Below are 19,955 nucleotides of genomic sequence, written 5' to 3'. Positions count from 1 at the left end.
ATGGCTCTTTTACAAAATACCCACATTTTCTCAACTGCCACACTTACCCTGATACATCACAGGAATAGTGCCAGTGAAATTCAGCAGGTCTTTCTGGGAACTATCTTTGAACACTGGAAGAAAAAAGAGGCCCAAAATGTGCACTTAAAAGTAGAAAAAACAGTATTAAAGTTTGTGCATGCACATACACACGTACAGAAGCACACATAATTTCTAAAGTTCATCATCTAGGAATCTATAAATATGTTGACAAGGGGGAATTACTAGATCTTGTTTTCTTAGAAAGCCAAGAGGACAGCTGAAAGCACACAGGGCTTTGGTATAGAAATCCCAGGTTCTAGGCCTACTTTTCTCACTCAGACACATGCAACTTTTGGCTACTTCAATCTCTTTGACCTTCAGTTTCATCGTCTATAAAATAAAGATAGTAAGGCTGCATTATAAAGTTGTCATAAGGGTCAAATGCGATAATGTGAAAACACATCTAAGAAGTTTAGGATTATAAAATGTGGGGATATTATTAAATAATTGTCACGTGTAACAAATCAGTTATAATCACTTTCAGATACCAGACTATAACTTTATAATCAGAAAAAAAGTTAGCTTTATTTTTTAAAGTGACCTTTTTGGAAGATCACTAATTATCTTCTTCGGTTTCTCTAACTCGATTATTCTCAACCTTTTTTACACCTTCATGTCCCTGAAACTTCGACTTACCCATCAATGACTGAGATACAGTGGTGGAGAATTAATGCCCTCATCTCTGAACTGAATACAGAAAACACTACCTCTGGTTTCAAACTACCCAACTGCCTCGGAAGGTAGTCCTCTTAGTACCTCAATAACTATCCTATTTAGGCGGTGGGAGGAAAAATTCTAAATAAATTTGATGACCTATTAGAAAGGGAAAAGAGGAAACCAGGCTGACAGAAAATTCAAGGCCAAAAGGGTACATAAGCACAAATGTTTACCTTGAACTATATAAGTGAAAGGTAACAGTGGGTAAAGGGATCATTCCATGGCAAAAACTAAAATGGAAAAGAGCAGTGGAACAGGGGTTATTACTCAGGGACACAGAATAACTTAGAAATGTGGCAGAGAAGCTGTAGGTATAAATATACATTGTCTAATCAAATTATTCAAAAATCCAAAATAGAAGTGATTATGACATGTCTTCAATAATAAAATGGACATTGACAGTATTATATCCTATAGCCTGAGAGTTTAAGGGCATCATGGCTCGCTTTCTCTAAATGGAAGAAATGAGAATAAGAACTAACCGGTATAATGACATTTTAAGTCTATATGATAAAGAAAGACACTTAAAAGAACAGGCCGTATGTGAACGGAGGGCAAGACAGACATATGTACAAACCTGACTCCATCCCTAACTTCCTGTGTACTTGAGCAAGTTATTTAAACTCTTTGAGGGGTTATGATTCTTACCATAGGTGTCCATAGAATATCTGAAATGTGGAAAAAACATATTTACATTCTTTAGTTCTTCCACAGTGAGATCTCTGAACTTGTACTGAAAAGAGAAAAGTGAGAATGGAATAAAAATAAAGCTTTACGCAGCAAAACAATTACAATTAACCTTTTTTTTTTTTTAAAGATTTTATTTATTTATTTATTTGACAAAGAGAGAGAGACAGTGAGAGCAGGAACACAAGCAGGGGGAGTGGGAGAGGGAGAAGCAGGCTTCCCGCTGAGCAGGGAGCCCGATGTGGGACTCGATCCCAGGACCCTGGGATCATGACCTGAGCCGAAGGCAGACGCTTAACGACTGAGCCACCCAGGTGCCCCTACAATTAACCTTTAACAGAACACTCTGCACTAGGCCCTGGGCTCTGAGTTTTATGAGCATGAATAGTATGTGATTTAATCCTTTCAATAAGGACCCCATGAAGTAGGTAAAAAAAAAAAAAAAAAAGACAGGCCATAATAAAAAAGACAATTAACAAGTACAGTAGAGGATGTGGAGAATCAGGACCCCTGTATACACAAGCCGCAGTGTTAGTGAGAAAATGGTGCAGCTGCTTTGGAAAAGTTTGGCAGTTCTTCAAAGACTAAGAATGAAAATGCCTTGCTGAGTTAGGTAGCAAGTTAAGGAGTGAAGCCAGAGCTCAAACTCTGGACCTGGGCCTTTCATCACTAAATCAAACGGCCTCCAAATACTTCCTGAAGGCTTAAGAAATAGGACAGGAGTACCCACGTCACCATTGCTCAAGATCCAAGTCTCATTCTTGAATACCTCACTCACTTGAGACACCTTGAAATTTCCCTCCCAACCCTCCTGGTACTTCATCCTGGTTTCAAAGGAAGAACAGACAGCATTCAAGGGTTTGCCATCCAGGTGAGTGAATTGCCTCCTCATTCATCCAGAAATACTAAGCACAGAGCTACTGTATGACCCCGGAATTCCACTCTGAGGTATATAACCAGGAAAAGGGGAAACATATGTCCATACAAAAAACGTGTGCACGATTGTTCAAAGCAGCATTATGCATAAAAGCCAGCAAAGGAAAACAAGCCAGATGTCCATCAACTGATGAATGGATAAATACAATGTGTATATCCATAAAATGGAATATTCAGCCATAAAAAGAATAAAGAACAGATACATACTACAACATGGATGAACCTTGAAAACGTTATGCTAAGTGAAAGAAACCAGACACAAAAGGCCACATATTGTATGATTTGTATATGAAATATCCAGAATAGGCAAATCCATGAAGCAGAAAGTAGATTAGTGGGTGCCTAGGGTTATGGGAGATTGGGAGGAAATGGGGAGTAACTGCTAATAGATTCTGTTTTCTCTCTCTGAGCCTTAAGCTTTTCATCTGCAAAGGAGACATAGCTCCACCACCTACCAACTTCAACAGGTATGTATGAGGGCCTTACGATTAACACATGTAAAAGTGAGATATTAAACAAAAACATATACAATAGTAAGTACAGACAAGAAATGAAGAATCCACATAAAGCATATCCAAGTTAGAGAAAGGCCTCCAGGAACAGCTGTCTACAATCCACATTAGAGTCTAGAATGGTACAGAAAATTATAGAGGGAAGGGAGATCATTTTAAGATGGGAAAGAATTTGGCAAAAGAAAAAGCCTATGATTATTAACAACTTGAAGGCAGGAATCATCTCCTATTCATCTCTGTATCTCTGTATCTCCCCACAGGGTATGCCTCTGATAAATGTAGGCTGACTGGATGGGAATTAGCAAAGAGGCAGACTTAAATGAGTAGAGTAGAAACAGAAAGAAATTATGATCCATAGGTGTGGGCATCGAAACTAAGAATTAATCAGTATTAACTACAGCAGGGAGAAATGAGGCCCAGATTCAGGGTCCCTGACTCAGTGTAAACAAAAGTGAGTGAAATCATCCCACAAATGTACAAAAGGCTACACTGTTGTCACCTGGAATATTTATTATGAATGAAAACAACTTTTATTTTGTTTTCTACTTAAAATTATAAGCTGTTTTTTCTAACTTTAATGTCCCGTGAGAATGTGATTAATGGCTACATAGGGATATACACCAGAATTGATTTAATTGCGAAACTGCTATAAAAGTTTGTCAAAACAGGGCAAAAGCTCTCTTCCTTGGGGCTTGAATACCCAAATGTCACTACTAGTCAAATACGTGATTTGCCTTTTTGACACCTAAAAGAAAAAAGACCTATTTTGTCTTTCCTGAAAAAAATGTTCACATCATTTTCACTATATATGACACAGAGTATCTTCTTAGTATAACATTAAGGCATATATTCCCTTACTGTTCTAATACCACCTAAGAGAAGTCTACATAACATTCTCTAAGGAAACGTGCCTCAGACTATGCCATGTACTTAAAGGGTGCAGGGCATGTCACTAAAGAGGAAAAGTGGCCTGGGAGATTCTAAAACCAAAGCAATTATACTGTCACAAAAGTTAGTAACACTGGGGTGCCTGGGTGGCTCAGTCGGTGAAGCCCTGGACTCTTGATCTCAGCACAGGTCTTGATCTCTCAGGGTTGTGAATTCAAGCCCCACGTTGGGCTCCATGCTGGGCACGGAGCCTACTTAAAAAAAAAAAAAAGGTCAGTAACACTGAAAAATTGAGAAGTTATTAAAATTTTAACTTTATCTGCTAGATTATGTTTATTTAGTAGACTTATATTTAGGAAGAGTGTATAAAAGTACTCTTATATGACATATGCTCAAATGTAGGACACATTGAGGAATACTTTGTGACATCATTTCATTAAAAAACTTAACTGGAACATATCTTACAGATCAAGTCCAATCTTATTCTGTGAGTGAGCAAATCTAGGTTAAGCTACCTGTCCAAGATAATTCAACTAGTGGTGTGGGAACCACGTACTTCTGAAATAGGAATGAGGGAACCAGATAATTTTTCTAAACTTAATATTTATATTTTTAAAATATTTATTTATTAGAGACAGAGAGCGCACATGTGCACGTGCAAGCGGGGGTGGGGGGCGGGGGGTGGGGATAGGGGCAGGGGGAGAGGGAGAGAGAGAGAATCCCAAGCAGATGTCCCCATTGAGTATGAAGGCTGAGTGTGGAGCCTGATATGGGTCTCAATCCCACAACCCTGAGATCATGACCTGAGCTGAAATCAAGAGTCAGACGCTTAACTGAGCCACCCAGGCACCCCTAAACTTAATATTTAATACAAACTAAAGAATATACACATATGTGTATACACACACACACACACAAATATACACTAATTCTGAAGAATAAACACCCATGCATCAACCTGCTCACACATGATCCAGAATAGTAATGTCCAAAAAACTTTCTGCCATGATGGAAAAGATCTATATGTGAGGGATCTAATATAGTAGCCACAAGCCACATGTGCCTACTGACAATTAAAATGTGGCTGGTGTGACTGAGAAACTCAATTTTTAATTTTATCTAATTCTGACAAAAAGCCACTTGTGGCTACTGGATACTCTATTAGACAGCACAGACCCCTCCAATACTATTACATCTGTCTGAATGCCCCTCTTACCCATTCAACTGCCTCCCTTTAAAATGTATTTACATTCCTCTGCTTTCATCTTCTGGTTTTATCACACATGCGTGTGTATCCCTAAACAACACACTATTGTTTGTTTAGTTGTTATTTAATTTTAATTTTGTTGCCTTTATAAAATTATAATTTTGCATTTAACTTCCAATTTTTTTCACTCAATATAATGTTTCTAAGATTCATTTGTATTGTGGCATGTTGCAGCTCATTTTCACTGCCACACAGTAATGTTTTCCATTGTGTGAATATACAACAAATTACCCTTCTTTCTGTTAATGCACATTTGGGTTGTTTCTAATTTTTAGTTATAGATAATTCTGCAAATGTCTGTTGCTTCATATACTATGAGTTCTCTATGGTATCTGCCTAGATGTAGAAGGGATATAAATCACACATAATCAAATTAACAAGGCCAAATTGTTCTCCAAAATGGTTGAATAACCATTTAACCACCAGCAGTGTTTAAAAGTCCCATTCATCCACATTCTCCACATCATTTCAAATTATCTTAATTCATGCTAATCTAATGAGGGAAAAATTATAAAGTTCTTTTTCTACTCTCAACTTTAACATTTCTTCCCACCGAACAATAGATCATGCTCCCCTCATTAAAAAACTTGATAGAGAGGTTCTGTGAAGAGGAGACACAAAGGGTGTAGTCGTAAGCATGATACTTCTCTTCCTACAAAATTTATACCTGTCACAATAGATAAAATCATTCAGATCAATTAAATAAACACGTTCAGTCATGAGGCTTCATAACCTCGCACAGATGTGCAAATTGCCCCAACTAAGACAAATCCAAAAAAATGGCATGCATGTATGGCTTCTGCATGGAGAAGTCTTAAGGAAGCATTAAGAATGACTTAATTAGAAAGCCAGCGAGAGAGGGGTTGCCTCAGAATGTACACTGGTGGGAAATCAGAGCCTGGACCAAGAGCCCGGACTAACCTGGAAACTGGTGCTAGTCATGCCCCAGAAATGTAGGTTAGACTTCTGGGTCAGGCCTCCCGCTCAACCTTTCAAACATTTAGAGGATCTCTTCTGGGCCTGCAAGCCCCGTTTTCATTCCTATACCTACTCAAGTCACTAATTCACTGCACACTGATTTAGCCCCTCCGCTGTGGTGAGGCACAGTGCTAGGGAAGGGAACACAACAGCACCGTCTCTGCGGTGAGTACACCGCATGAGTAAATAAATCATTGTAAATAAAATAATTACTCCACAACGTGATAATCCAGACTTCTGAAAGCAAGCAGAGCGAGGGGCGTGATTCCACCCTGCAGGGAGTGACATCTGAGCTGAATCTCAGAAAAGAGATGGCAAGTCAAGAAAAAAGGGGCAGGCCGTAGCAGCAGAGAGAAAGGCGTGGTTAAAGGCACAGGCGAGTGCTGGACGCTGTTTGAGAACCAGAGACGCTGGTGGCGTGAGAAAGTCTCCCTCCCGGTGGAGGCCGCGGGCCTCGGAGTCGTGGGCGGAGCCACAGGCCCCGCCCCGGGACTGAGGACTCGGGAGGGAGAGACCCGCAGCCTCCCGGGGGCCACTCCCCGCAGCCGGCTTCAGGCCAGCCCGCCTCCGCTCCAAACCCCGGGACGAGCCGGGGAAACGCCTTGACGAGGCGGCCCGGCCCCGACACCCCGGCGCCCCAGACCCGGCCCGGCGGGCTGCTCGTACCTTGCCCAGTAGCCGTCTGAGAGCCTCGCAGTCGAACTCCATCTCCATCCACGTCCCGGAGCCAGGTTCTGCGACTCCAGCCCGTGGACCTCCCTCCGGGCCCACCCCTGGACGGAGGCCGCCGAGGTCCAAGCCTCCCGAGCGGCCCAAGGCCACGCCCCTTCCCAGGCTCGAAAGTCCGCCCGCGTCCAACGCCCAGGCTCAGCGGCAGCTCCGCCCGGGAGTCGCACCAGCGCCCCAGAGTGGACCCTGAGCGCGGTCGGAAAAGCGTTAGCGCCCCGGGGCCACGACCCGGCTTGCTGGAAGGAAACTTGGGGACATCTGTAAGGAGAGGAATAGGAAGGACCCGAGGAGAAGCAGTAAAGGAGGTAGAAGCAACTCGCGCTGTTTTGGAAGAGAGTTTCTAGAAGGGTGTGTTAAATTCAGCAGAGTATCGAGAAAGATCAAGACCAAAAATTATCGTTAGATTTAGGAAGGAAGAGGTAACGGGACTTCAAAAGCAAATTTTCAGGGAGCTAGAAAGGGAAAATGGAGTCAGAAGGAGCATTGTCGAAAAACTGGGAGATTGTGAGGGTTGGTGCAGCATGCCGGGAGGAGTTGCCTTTTTTTTTTTTTTTTTTTAAAGGAGGGGCGCCGTAACTGTTGGTGGCACAGAGAGGGAAAAGCTAGGGCAGAAAAAGAGTTTGAGAACAAGAGAAGAGGTAGATTGGTGGATAAGATCATCCACATAGAGAAGACGAAGAAATGCAATTTGCTGGCTTTGTCTGGTCTCCTTGACTTGTGATTTACTTACTTGCTTTATCCCTGATTTGGGCCACTGGGCTTAAAAAGTCGCAGAAGATGGATATTGTAACTGTCAGGAGGATGGGTAAGCAAGACGATGATTGTATTTACAGGGAGAGCCAGAGGCAGGAATGCTGTGACTCAATTAGAAGAAAATAGAGTCTGGAGAGGGTATTTATTCATTCAACAAACTTTTGTTGAGCATTAACTATTTGCTAGATCTTTTTCTAGGTCTGAGGATACAGCAGTGAACAAAATAGACAAAAATATTGGTTGTCCTAAGGCTGTCATTCTTTTATTAGGAGGAGAGCAAAACAATACGTATAGTAAATAAATAAATTAGATCATATGCTGGAAGGTAATTAAGTGTTGTGGGGAATCAATTTTTAAAAGGCAGGATAAGGAGATCAGGGTAGGTCTCCTTGAGAGGTGAGAGATTAAGTGTTCTATATTAGAGGGCATTCAAAGCAAAGTCCTAAGACAGGTGTGAGCTCAAAACGGCCAACTGTGGCTGGAGTAGAATGAAGTAAGAGGTGAGGAAACAGAAGTAGGCTAAGTCAGAGAAATAAGGGAGAAACAGATGGGTTAGGGCAGTGATTCTTGCAGTGTGGCCCCCAGACTCACAGCCTCAGCATCACCTGGAACTTGGGAGAAGTACAGATTCTAAGACCCAATTCCCAGACTTACAGAGTCAGAAACTCTGGGGGAGGAGTGGTTCAAGTGATCATTTTTGACAAACCTGGTGATTCTAATGCATGGTGAAGTCTGAGAATCACTGTGGGGCCTTTGTAGACATTTGGGACTCTGGCTTGTCAATGCTGTCCAGCCAGAAGAGCATCAGGAACGCTCACCCTTAAATAAGTTGGGTTGATTACTCTTTGCAGTGAGGGAGCAGATGCTGTGGAGAACCACTGGGACTGCTCAGTCCAGGAGTATGAGAAAGACCTATTATAGGATTGGGGCTTTGGGTGACTTGGGGGAGGATTTAATGAAGTGAAACTTCACTTTGGATTGGGTGCTGTCAGAAAGCAGAGACAGTTCTGTGATTGGATAGCTCAATAAATATCTATACAATGGGCAAACTAGAGCAAGGATAAAGCAGTAATTGGTAAAGAAGAAGCAGTCACTCATATTAGCAGAGAGAAGAGGATGTTCGGTATTTCATGGGCTGCACAGGGACCTTTGGTTTGTCTCTGCTTAGACAAAATTATGAATTGGCCTTATTTGGTCTCATTTTATCATGGTCTGAGTGACCCTGTCTGGTGTTTGTGTTCTGTGAGGTTGTTTTATCCAGCAGGAGAATAACATAGCCTAGCCGTGAGTGCCGGGTCAACTTCTAACAACATGGAGACCTTCTTGGCTGGGTCAGACCAGTTCCCAGATTTTGCGGGCTGCTTTTTTCTTTCTCAGGCTTTTACTCTGAGAGAAAGAGGAAGCCACTGGAAGGTTTTGAACGGAGAAGTAATGTGACTGAGTCTTAAAAGAATAGGTCTGACTGCTGCCTTGTAGAGACTGGATGTGGGGAGAGAGAGGGAGCCAGGAGAGAAGGTAGGAGGGGAGAAGATTGAAAGATAAGAGGCCTCCGAGAGCACCTCAGGCGGATAAACAAACCTAGGAAATGATGGGACTTCCAGGGCCTCTAAGATCTAACAGACCCTGTCAGAAATCCAGTAATCAAGGAAAAGACACCACGTTAGAAGTGAGGCCTTCGCAAGGTTCTTCAATATTTGATGGAAGAACCATTTATGGAAGATGTCTTCCATCCAAACAGCTCATTCTCTTCTGGTTTAGTCACTACGAATGACTTATAGGCCCTATGAACACTTTATGCCTGTGTGTGTGTGTGTGTGTGTGTGTTTGTAGCCATCATTTCCTGTGTGGAAGGTACGTTGCTTAGAGTTTTATGTGCTTTATCACAGTTAATCTTCTCAGAACCCTATGACCTAGATAGATCATTCTACTGGCGAGGAAACTGAGGTTTGGGGTTGTATTACCTATTTCCTTGTTTCTGAGATCCTGTTGAGTAAGAGATATATTATTGACAAAGTTTTGGGAGAGAAAAGGTTACAAAATTAAATATAAATACCAATTTTAATACTTACATCTATTTGAAAAGAGCTGAAATGTGAAAAAGTATGCACCTTAAAATAGAGGATATATGGTATAATTGGCTCCATTTTACAGATAGGGAAACCAAGACTCAGAAAGGTTAAATTGTTGCAGAAGGTGGTGTCAGAGACCATGTTCCTTCTCTGTGCATTTTGCTGCTTCCCTGTGTGTGAAGTTGTGATTAGCATCCACATCCAGAATTTGGCATTATTTCATCCTGTAATCTAACCAGGCTGAAATATTCACTTTCCCCCAAGCATGTCATGTCTTCTGTGCTTCATGCCTTAATGCCCTGCCTGGGATATTTTATTGTACCGGACTACTTCCATCTCTTCCCCTCTTTCTGTCCCCAAAGACTGTAAGGTCCTGACAGATAGCTGTCAAATCTCATTTATATCTGTATTTCCAGTGCCTAGCATGCTTGAATTTATGCATGTCTTCATTCTTCTGATATTTGGTAAGTTTGCTGAATGAATGGTGTAAGGTGACCAAAGCCATAGGGAGAAGATGGTATAGTGTACTAGTTCTCAGCCTTATTAGAGTTGCAGACTTTAGAAAAAAATCTGTTGGAAGATACAGACCTGTTCTAGAAAAATGTACATGCCAACATATGCAGTCCATTTTGTGTCCAATTTCAGGAATGTTCAGGGATCCACTGAAGCCCATCCTTGCACCCTGGTTTAAGAAACTCAAATGTAGTCCGTGGGAGCACAATTTGCTACAACTTTTGGGCGATGTAATCTGACATACCTTTGACTCTATAACCCTACTTTTGGAAATTTGTCTTACCGAAATAAAAGTACCCAAGACACAGGTACAAAGATGTTAATTAAAAAAAAAAAGATCCCCAAACTAAGAAATGGGAAAAGTGTATATTCTGCATCTTTGTTTGCAGCTTGAGAAAAGTCACAAGAATGGCTTGTTTAAAATAGGAATTTTTTTCTTGGGGCTCTGCTTCTGACTCTGTTTACACTCTTTGCTTTCATAGTTATTGGTCCTGTCAGACATACTGTTCAGGGATGAAACCCCTGGTATTCCAAATATCAGACACATGTGTCCTTATCATTTACTTCTCTTTTCCCCCATTTCTTTATTGTGGTAAAACACACATAACGTACAATTTACCATCGTAACCATTTTTGAATGTACAGTTCACTGGCATTAAATACATTCATAATGTTGCCCCGCCATCTCTACCACCCATCTCCATAGTGCTTTTCATCTTCTAAAACTAAAACTCTATTTCTATTAAATAATACCTTCCTACTCTTTCCTCTTCCCAGCCCCTGGCGACTCACCACTCTATTTTCTGTCTCTATGATTTTGACATCTCTAAGTACCTCACCAATGGAATAGAATAGATATCCCAGAAATAAATCCTTGCATTCATGGTCATATGATTTTTGACAAGAGTGCCAAGACCATTCAATGGGGGAAAGGCCAGTCTTTTCAACAGATGGTACTGGGAAAACTGGATATCCATATGCAAGAATGAATTGGACTCTTATCTAACACCATATACAAAAATTAACTCAAAATGGATCATAGACCTCAATGTAAGACCTGAAACAATGCAACTTTTAGAAGGAAACATAGGAAAAAACTTCATGACATCGGACTTGGCAGTGATTTCTTGGATATGACACCAAGGCATAGGCAACAAAAGAAAAAAAATAAGTAAATTAGTCCTCATGAAAATTTAAAAAATATGTGCATCAAAAACCAGTATCCTTCACTTAGATGTATGGAGCTTATGTTGTTGTTCACTGACTGACAGCGTATGCTGCATCTCAGGCGATCCTGCCACAGACATCCTTTGTCTTTTGAAAGACATCCTTTGTCCTTATGAAATGAAATTGTAAGCTTTCTTTTCTTACACTAGTTCTTTTTTTGGAAGGATTTGATCTAGCCTCTCCATTTTCATGCTCTATCTGAACTGGCATCCTCTTTTTGTCATCTTGCGGCTTTCCTGGTTAACAAGTAAAAACCTGGCAATCCTCAGAAGAAATTTTCTAAGAAATTTTGTTTAACAATCACAGCATTGTTTATGGTGATAAAAAATGGGAGAAAACCTAAATGCACATTGTGCCGTTTATGAACTCATTGTCCTTCAGCTCTGAATCCACCATTCACTGCTTGCTCTGCTGTAATGGACCTTGTAAACCTTTTTTCCTTGCTAGTGGGCATGATGTTAAGTTTTAGCAATAGAGGGCCTTGGGGAGCTACTGTAGGAGGAAGAAACTTCTCTTCCTGGTTCCAGTGTGCCTTTGTTTCTCCTGGTTCTGCTCTGCGGCTGCCAGCGGCACGTGGGGGTTATCCAGTGGTGCTCACCCCTGTTGACTTTCAGTGGCCTCTCTATGGACTGTTTTCCATTGAGTTTCAATGGCGTCCCTGCCACTGAACAGTTTGCCTTGAGTTCTACCACCAGCACCTCACGGGGTAGCTTCCTGGTATATTCTGCTGGCAGATTCTCAGCAGTGATCAGTGAGCCTCCCAGAAGCCCCTCTGGAGACTTCCTGGCAAATTTCACCAGCATCTGGTGATTCTCTAATTGTCAGGTCTGGCCTGCAGCTGATTGGATTTCTCTACCATCCAGTCGGTGATGGCCACCACTTCTTCAACCAGTTTTGGATCTCAGCTCCGGAGGGGAGGGACTCTTACAAGTTTGTTTCTCCCTTGGGTGCTTTGCCTCAGCCTTCGAGGTGGTAACTGCTCCCTGTATGTGCTGTTTCTGTGTAGGTAGAGCTTTCTGCCTTTTCCTTAGTTAATGTCTTGTTCCTAGTTAATAATTCTCTTTATTAAACTTTCTCTGTTGAAATTACTGTGTGGTTTCCATCTCTTGATCGATATAGTCATCATTAGGAGAAAGAGGAAATAAATGTGGACTGTTACACAGAAATTAAAAAAGGATAAGTTGGATTCCTTTGCATTCTGCCTAGGAAGGATCAACTGCTACAGGAGTCGCCTTCTCTCCATAAACAAGTAGAAAACTGCGCAAAATATATGAAATGATTGTTTTCAGATCTTGCACAAGCAGCAGCACAAGCCTATGAACTTTGAGAGACAGGAAATAAAGGAGATGAGCCTTACAATTGCCCCAGCCTACTGTCTGGAAGTGGTTTTCAGACTGCAGCACAATGGGGCTACCCAAACCAAGATTAGTCTTGCAGAGTTGTAAAGAAAGATAGCAGAATACAAAGGAGGCCAGAGTACCAGGAATTTGCAGGATGGGGTCCTGGAGAAAAAGGGGTTCCACAGAGAGAGAACTCTGGAGATCTCCGTAGGGGTAGGGGTCCTTGTAAGTCTTTGGCTGAGTTTGTCTGTGCATACGAAAACTCCATGAGGCCAGGACAGGAACCACCCAGAAACAGCAGGCCAAACACTTCTTGGAGCTCTCAAAAGGGCTAGGAGTTGTGGAAAATTCCACAGATTTGAAAGACTGAACACAATAGGCATCAGAGAGAGTGCCCAGTGGGCATCAGAATGGTCATAGCTCAGTGATGGGGATAATTATCCTCAGAGTAAAAGCTGCTCTTTGCCTACCATTACAAATCTTAAAACAAGCCTCTGAAGAATCAAACTGATACCAAACATCCTGGAAAAAACCCCACACCACTGAAAGGAATATAGCCAAGTCCAGCAGACAGCCTTGTAAAATTCACCGTGTTGACATCCAACCAAAAGTTACCAGGCATTCAAAGAAGTAGGAAAAAATCACCCATAACAAAAAGAAAAATCAACCATCAAAACAACTCCAGAAATGATAGAGATGGTAGATAATGTGGATGGAGTCCTTAAAATGTTTATTATCAATCTTATAAAAATGCTCAAAGATGCAAAGGGAAACATGAACATGATGTGGAAAAAAATGAATTTTTTAAAAGACAAATTGAACTTGAAGAGATGAAAAAATACAATGTCAAATGAAAAATTCACTGTATGGGATTCACAGAAGATTAGACACTATAGGGGAAAGATGAGTGACCTTGAAAAAGAAAGCAATGGAAACTATCCAAAATGAAACACAGAGAGAGACAAAGACTCAAAAATGAACAGGGCCACAGCAAGCTGTGGGACATGTTCACACTGGTTACTGGTCTCGCATGTAATGGAGGTCATAGAGAGGGACAGGGAGGCAGAAAAAAATACTTGAAGAAATATTAGGCAGATATTTTCCCAATTTGATGAAAACCATAAACCCACAGTTCCAAGAAGCTCATTGAACTCCAAATAGAAGAAACATGCAGAAAATTACACAGGCACAGCAAAGTAAAATTGCTGAGAACTAGTGATAAAGGTTTTTTTAACAGGCACATGATTCAAATACCCCTGCTGGGATTTACCCTAGAGAAACTAAAACTTACGTTCACACAAAAAACTGTACCCAAAGATTTATAATAATCCAAACTCATAATAACCCAAATTGGAAACAACCCAAATGTTCTTTGACAGGTAAATTGATAAACTGCAATGTCCACGCAGTGGGCCATATGTTCATTCAATAAAACAGGACAAACTACTGTACAACATGGATGAGTCTTAAAAGCATTATGTTAAGTGAAAGAAGCCAGTGAGTGAGCCTATAACTCTCTTTATATGAAGTTCTGGAAAATGCAAAAGCAGATAAATGGTTTCCAGGGGGGCGGGGAGTTCAAGGGAGGAGACCTATTGCAAAGGGGCACAGGGAGCTTTTTGAGATGATTGAAATTTTTCTCTCTCTTGATGGTGGTGGTAGTTACGAGATTGACACATTTTTCAAAACTCATCAACTGCACACTAAAAGGGAGTGAATTTTATCATATGTGATTTATACCTCAATAAAGCTTATTATTAAAAAAAAAAGGAATGTGTTTAGATTTTTTTGTCCATTGACCCAGGAGGATGTCCATGATGTATTGTTGTTAACAGGAGAAAAGCAAGGTGCATAGTAGCATAGATACTATGATCACCGTTAATAAAGCAACACTGAAAAGAAGCCCTCTATATCCCTCTATATGTGTAGTGATGTTTGCAAGCTCATGGAGGATTCTTTGGTAGAAGGGTACACACCAGGCTTGGGTACCTCATGGGGATGGGAATTGAGGGGAAAAAGAGGGGAGATTGTTAAATTTTTCTTATATGTGTGCAGGTGGGTTCATGTTTTACCATGAGCACCTATTATTTTCATCGTTAAAACAAGTAATGAAAATAAAGGGGATATCAAAATAACACATAGGGACATGTGTCTGTAGAAAGAATTCTGGTGGAGGGAAGGGTCCATTGTGACAGTACAGGGAGGTCAAAGGGATGAGGATGAGGTCATTAGACTTGACAAAAAGGAGATCTTTGGTAACATCTGAGAGCATCTAAGTAGTGGCGTGGAGGCCAGAAGTCAGAATGTGATATATGGAAGAAAGGTAGAGATTGGGAAGAAAGGCTTTAAGTGTGGACCACTTGTTTAAGCAGTCCAGTCATAAAAGGAAAGGAAAGGAAAGGACTTCTTGTGGCTTCTTGAAGGCCACGAGAGGAGAACCAGCAGAGAGTTACTGCCCCAAAATATTGAAGAATGGTATAAAATGGTGGTGACAGAGCTCTTGAGATGATGAGTTGGAGGGACAGAAATAAGAGATGTCTCATTTCCTTAGAATTCAGTTTATTCCATTCACACCCTTACCGATCCCTGTCTGTAGTCTAAGGAGCCCAGCTTCCTAACGGGTAGCTGGGCTCTGAGTCCTGGCCCTGATCTGGAGCATCGGCCTTGTGACCTAGTGTAAGTCACTTAGGCTCTCTACGCTTCAGTCTTCTTAGTAAATGGGCTTGATAATAGTACCTACTTCGTATTGTTGCTATAAGAGAATGCATACAAAAAGCTTAGTTTGCTGCTCAGCTACTGGTCTGGGAGCAGTCTCTCTGACATGTGAGTCTGGGCCATGTGACCAATGATGTCACAATGCCCTACTAGACTCTCAACTTCTCCACTAGGGCGTTGTGGATCCTTTGGAGCCAAGGACTGGAACTGACATGCAAGACCTCTACCAACTGAGGGTTTCATGAGCACACTCCTTTGCCAAGATCTCCGTGAATAGTCTTTCACTGTGCAGTTGTGTCTTAGACATTGTTTTACTTGTTGTCATGATCGTGCTTGGCTGGATGCTTTTTGTTGGGCTTGCATGTTATATGGGCGCATTTCCGGAGTTCATGGTAAGTAATGACCCTGCCTGTGAGTCCCTGGTAGTAGTCAGTCCTGGCTCTGGCTCCCCTTCCCAGCTGGGATTTCCCATCAAAGGGGAAGGATAGTTGAGGTCGCACCACTAATTAGAGGTCATGATGCAATGGGAACAAAGTTAGTTTCCCAGGCTACTTCTCATCCCCTTGGGATAGCTTTAAGTTCCACCTGCCCCTTGGCTACATAACAGCACTTATCTCAAAGCATTATGGAGTTTATAAGGGGTCTGCTGGAGAGGGGGGGTTTCAGGCCAAGTAGATGAGTGGTCGCTGGTGGGAAAGGGAATGTGGTCATTGGCGGGACCTCCCAACAGCCCTTGCAGTCATACAGAGGCTGTTACCTACTAGGCCAACAAAGAGAACCACTTCTGCCTTTAAATTTCTTTCTGACTCAGCCTCCAACTCTGAAGTGGAAAGAGAAGTGGCCTGTTCAGGAGAACAAGACGCGACTGAGGAGTTGGACTTTGGATGAAGACCCACAGCTCTGAGTGAGTGGTCAGGTTTGCTGGACTCAACTCCTCCCTTTCCAGAGAATGCGGCAACACCCTGAAATCTCAGTGGAGAGTTTATTTCCCCCTGGGAAACAATCCGCTGTCAAAGGGGAAGTGGTTGGAGGTATGCGGTGGGGGAAGAAGACGGCAAGCCCTGCTTTGGGCAGCAGGCCAAGGTTCCAAGATTGGTTAAGCACATCTCCTAGGTATTCTTTTCATTCCCGTCTATTAACTTCTTTTCTCACAAACTATAAGAAGTTGGGTGAGTATTTTCAGCATCCTTTTGGCAGATCCCAAGACTGGAGTTACCGTGAATGAGTTCAAGCCCTCACTTTGCTCCTCACTCTGTGACCTTGGGAAGGCTGAATCTCTCTAAACTTCACTTTCTTCATCTGCCCAATGGAGATAGCTCAGTATCTTACTATTCTTGGGAGGATTGCATTTGGGAATTCATGTCAAGCATTTGATGCAAAGCATTTACTAAATGCTTACTTAACAACTAAGCAAAATAATGAACTGGAACAAAGATTTACTGGTGACAACAACCTCTATTTACCCAAGGCCATACAGACCAACTCGTTTATGAAGCTGGGATGCAAGCCTAGGTCTCTGGACCGAATAGCCTCTTACACTCATTCCACTAGACCAGCCTGCCTCTAGGAAACATGAATACAGTCTCCTTTTAGCAAACATCTCCTGGGGTTCTCACATCCCACTCCCTTTCATTCAGACCTGTTTTTTCAAAGATGTTCCCACTGTTAAAGAAACTTAAAGTCTTAGTAATAAGCCGGTTACAGAAGCAGGTTTTCTGGGAAGCTACTCTGGACAGCAGGGGCATCAAGTCCCAACCCCAGCGATACTAAGAACAAGGCATGAGGGTTCTTTTTTTTCTCTCCACCTGCCTCAGAATGTCTGTATGAGTAGTGACCCACTCAGACCTTTGTGGGGGTGGGGTTGTGGATGGAGGCACTGGGCACTTGCTTAGCTGAGCCACCTGATCCTGACCAAACCACTGAAACTGTTCTGCGCCTCAGGTTCTCCAACTGTGAAATGAGCATAACAGCCCATCTTCCTTCTCTTCCCTTTCCAGGGAGGTTGTGAGGAAGCATACCCTGCATAATGAGGGTTTAACTGTGGTGTTTCCAAAAATGCAAGATTTTTCTTTTTCAAATAGCCTAGCAATAGTATATAAAGTAATTGCTCACAGCATGCCTAGACAATCGTCCCAATTAACCCAGGATATTTTTTGTTTTGTTTCGTTTTTTGCATAGCAATGCTTTTTGCATCTGATTGCATAAAACCAATAGTTAATATTTTGATAGGTGATGAGTTAATAAAGATGTGATGCTGGCTAAATCCTAACCACGTAGGGTCACCAGTGAACAGGGCCCTTCTGTTAGGGTTCTTTGGCCCCAACAGGCCAGGCATCCTGGCCAACTGTCCCATAGCTACTCACTCTGACTGGTTCCCCCAAGGTCACAAGAGCTGATGTCACAATTGGTGTCTGAGCTCTACCCCCCAAAATGGCCATGGCGAGCCATTGCAGTTCAGACTAGACCACAAAGCTCTCCAGCCAGGAGCTGACATGCTGGGCGATCCACCCTCTGGTCTTGAATGAAGACAGCCCAGTTCCCAGGGCTCAGGAGATAGAACACCACACCTTTCAGAACCACCCATTTTCCCCAGCACACACCACCAGCTGAGCAAGAAGCCCCACGATGATTGTTATCTTATGGTTGCTTCTCATTGCAGGAACCATGTGGAAGGGATATAAGTATCCCCCAGGAGGGGTAAGTATGCTTTCAACTTTGTTCTCTATTCCTACTTTGGAATGTATTCCCCCAGATCAATGAGCTAAGCATCAAAATCCAACTCTAGTAACTTTAGAAAACAAATAGTCTTTTCTTTATTAAGAAAGTGGTGGTAGCTTACATACTTCTATTATCATTCACTATCTGAGAGTTCCTCTGTCTTTCATGTCTTTCTTTTATACATATTTTCCTAGGAGTCTTTAGTCTTACATTCTTCAGTTTCAAAGAACCTAGAGGTGTAGAGGTATAGATATCTTAGGCCCAGAGTCAAAGCTGTCTGACATGGGTGACCTTGTCTGGTGCTCAGGGGGCCATTTTGTGGGCTCAGGCTTCAGTACCATTTCTTAAATCAGCTCACACCAGCAACCCAGACCTAACTCGCCCTCCTTGAGTAAACGGTGGTCGATAAAGTGGTTCTGGTGCTAGAGATCTTCTCTCTTCCTGTTAGGCCTTGGATATTTGTTCTTTTTTGGCCTCTTGTCACCTCCCCCATGGCTACACCCCTCTGGCAACTGGGATCAGAGGCATTAAGAGGCAGAATTGGACAGCAAGGAGGGCAATTGCCTCATCCCCACACCCCAGCAAACACTAGGTAAGGCCCACCTGACATACTTTTCTCCCCCCTAGACCCCGGTGGAAATAAGCAAAGATGATCCTGGTGAAGTAATGCAGCTCTGAAGCTCACCTGACCAGCTGTACAGTTCCTGTTGTTGGTTTCACATAAAGTAATTGCACATTATTTTGTCACATTTTATGTAAAAAGTTACTGTACTTTTTAAGATGAAGACTTGGTATTCTGTTAGCTCGAAACAGGGAGATGAAGGGTAGGGAGGTAGTTGGGGTGGATGAATGTGATTGGGTCCCCTACATTTCAGTCTCTAAGACTGACATTAAGACTAAGATACCTCGTTCAATTTGCCCCCTATTTTGTATCCTTAAGGATAGAAATTCTCTAAAGTTCCTTAGACCTAGTTCCCAAGTATAGGCTTTCTCCTGCGTCCAGCATTGAAAAAATGTTACAGAAAAGGCTATTACAGCAACTCTAAGCCTATCCTTTGGGGATACTTCTCTGTGGCCTTTTCACAGCTATTATCAAAAACCTAAGGCTTACACTGTGTGAGGAAAGGGCTGCATTTTAATATTTGGTGCTTAATTATACATTATTTTAATCCTTATAATAACCTTCTGGCTTGGCCACTGGCCTCATTTAACAAAATGGCAAAAAAATGAAGTTGAAAGGTTCAGGAATCTTACCAGCCCCACAGCTCTGGGTTGCAGAGTCAAGATTAAGATCCAGACCTTCTCCTTTCATGTTTCTACGTGCCAAGGAAAAGAGCCAAACAAGAGCCTGGAATATCCAAGACCTTGGCTGTCTCTTGGCTCAAATGCCTCCCTCACCTGAATAGCCAAGAAGGTGCCTGATGATTCTTTTAGCAGTGACTGCTGCTAATACAGGGCAGCACGCATAGAAACAAAAGCCAACTGCTCAGTCTCAATGATTCAGTTTGAGTTTGAGACCAAGGATGGAAACCTAAGTATAAGACCCATGCAGTTATTCTGAGTGTTTGAGCCTTAGGATATTCCTCATAAGCCCTGTAGAGGTGGTATGGAATTTTCTGACCCTGAGAGGGGAGTGGGGGGGAGGGGGGCGAACCTAATAAGAGCAAGTACTTTTGAAACAAACTGTATGGAACTTTTCCCATTCTGTGGCTGCCTGGGGACAACTGATAGTTCCATTGTTCAGAAGGGCATCCTTACCACCAAAGTAGATCTTTTGGTTATGCAGGTAACATTTTGTTGATGACTATTTGGTACATGTTTGCTA

General features: G+C 42.3%; 2 protein-coding genes across 7 annotated transcripts in view; one reads left to right on the top strand and one right to left on the bottom strand.

Annotated features, from left to right (window-relative positions):
• The window catches only part of UEVLD (UEV and lactate/malate dehyrogenase domains), a 45,339-nt gene extending 38,427 nt beyond the window's left edge, over positions 1 to 6,912 (bottom strand). For 3 of the 5 annotated variants that reach the window (XR_010406925.1, XM_045894030.3, XM_064576751.1), the window contains exons 1-3: positions 6,733 to 6,912; positions 1,447 to 1,531; positions 48 to 113 (exon numbers count right to left, since the gene is read on the bottom strand). Coding sequence is in view for 3 of the 5 variants with exons in the window: in XM_045894030.3 (XP_045749986.1) it covers positions 48 to 113; positions 1,447 to 1,531; positions 6,733 to 6,780 (199 nt within the window). In the remaining 2 variants the exon portion in view is untranslated. Of the gene's footprint in view, positions 1 to 47; positions 114 to 971; positions 1,029 to 1,446; positions 1,532 to 6,732 lie in introns of all 5 variants that reach the window. The other 2 variants (XM_064576750.1, XM_054512019.2) reach the window with 2 other exon arrangements.
• Positions 2,838 to 18,869, top strand: MISFA (mitochondrial sheath formation associated). Of its 2 annotated transcripts, none has more exons than XM_064576753.1 (5): positions 2,838 to 2,888; positions 15,586 to 15,804; positions 16,224 to 16,316; positions 18,072 to 18,109; positions 18,758 to 18,869. In XM_064576753.1, the coding sequence occupies exons 2-3, from the start codon at positions 15,736 to 15,738 to the stop codon at positions 16,314 to 16,316; spliced, it is 162 nt and encodes a 53-aa protein (XP_064432823.1). In that variant the 5' UTR covers positions 2,838 to 2,888; positions 15,586 to 15,735; the 3' UTR covers positions 18,072 to 18,109; positions 18,758 to 18,869. The 2 variants fall into 2 exon arrangements, with proteins under 2 accessions (XP_064432823.1, XP_045749989.1); XM_045894033.2 differs by lacking the exon at positions 2,838 to 2,888 and adding an exon at positions 6,915 to 7,100.
• Positions 18,870 to 19,955: the final 1,086 nt, after the last annotated feature.

Source organism: Mirounga angustirostris, unplaced genomic scaffold, assembly GCF_029215605.1.
Source record: "Mirounga angustirostris isolate CCGP_5_RB_7025 unplaced genomic scaffold, mMirAng1.0.hap1 SCAF_13, whole genome shotgun sequence".
NCBI classification, from domain to species: domain Eukaryota; kingdom Metazoa; phylum Chordata; class Mammalia; order Carnivora; family Phocidae; genus Mirounga; species Mirounga angustirostris.
This window is presented reverse-complemented; position numbering and strand designations above follow the sequence as displayed.

Coding starts and splice junctions, on each gene's coding strand:
- MISFA (XM_064576753.1), top strand. CDS start 15,736: ATGATCGTGCTTGGCTGGATGCTTTTTGTTGGGCTTGCATGTTATATG. Junction 15,805..16,223: donor GCGCATTTCCGGAGTTCATG/GTAAGTAATGAC, acceptor TTTCTGACTCAG/CCTCCAACTCTGAAGTGGAA.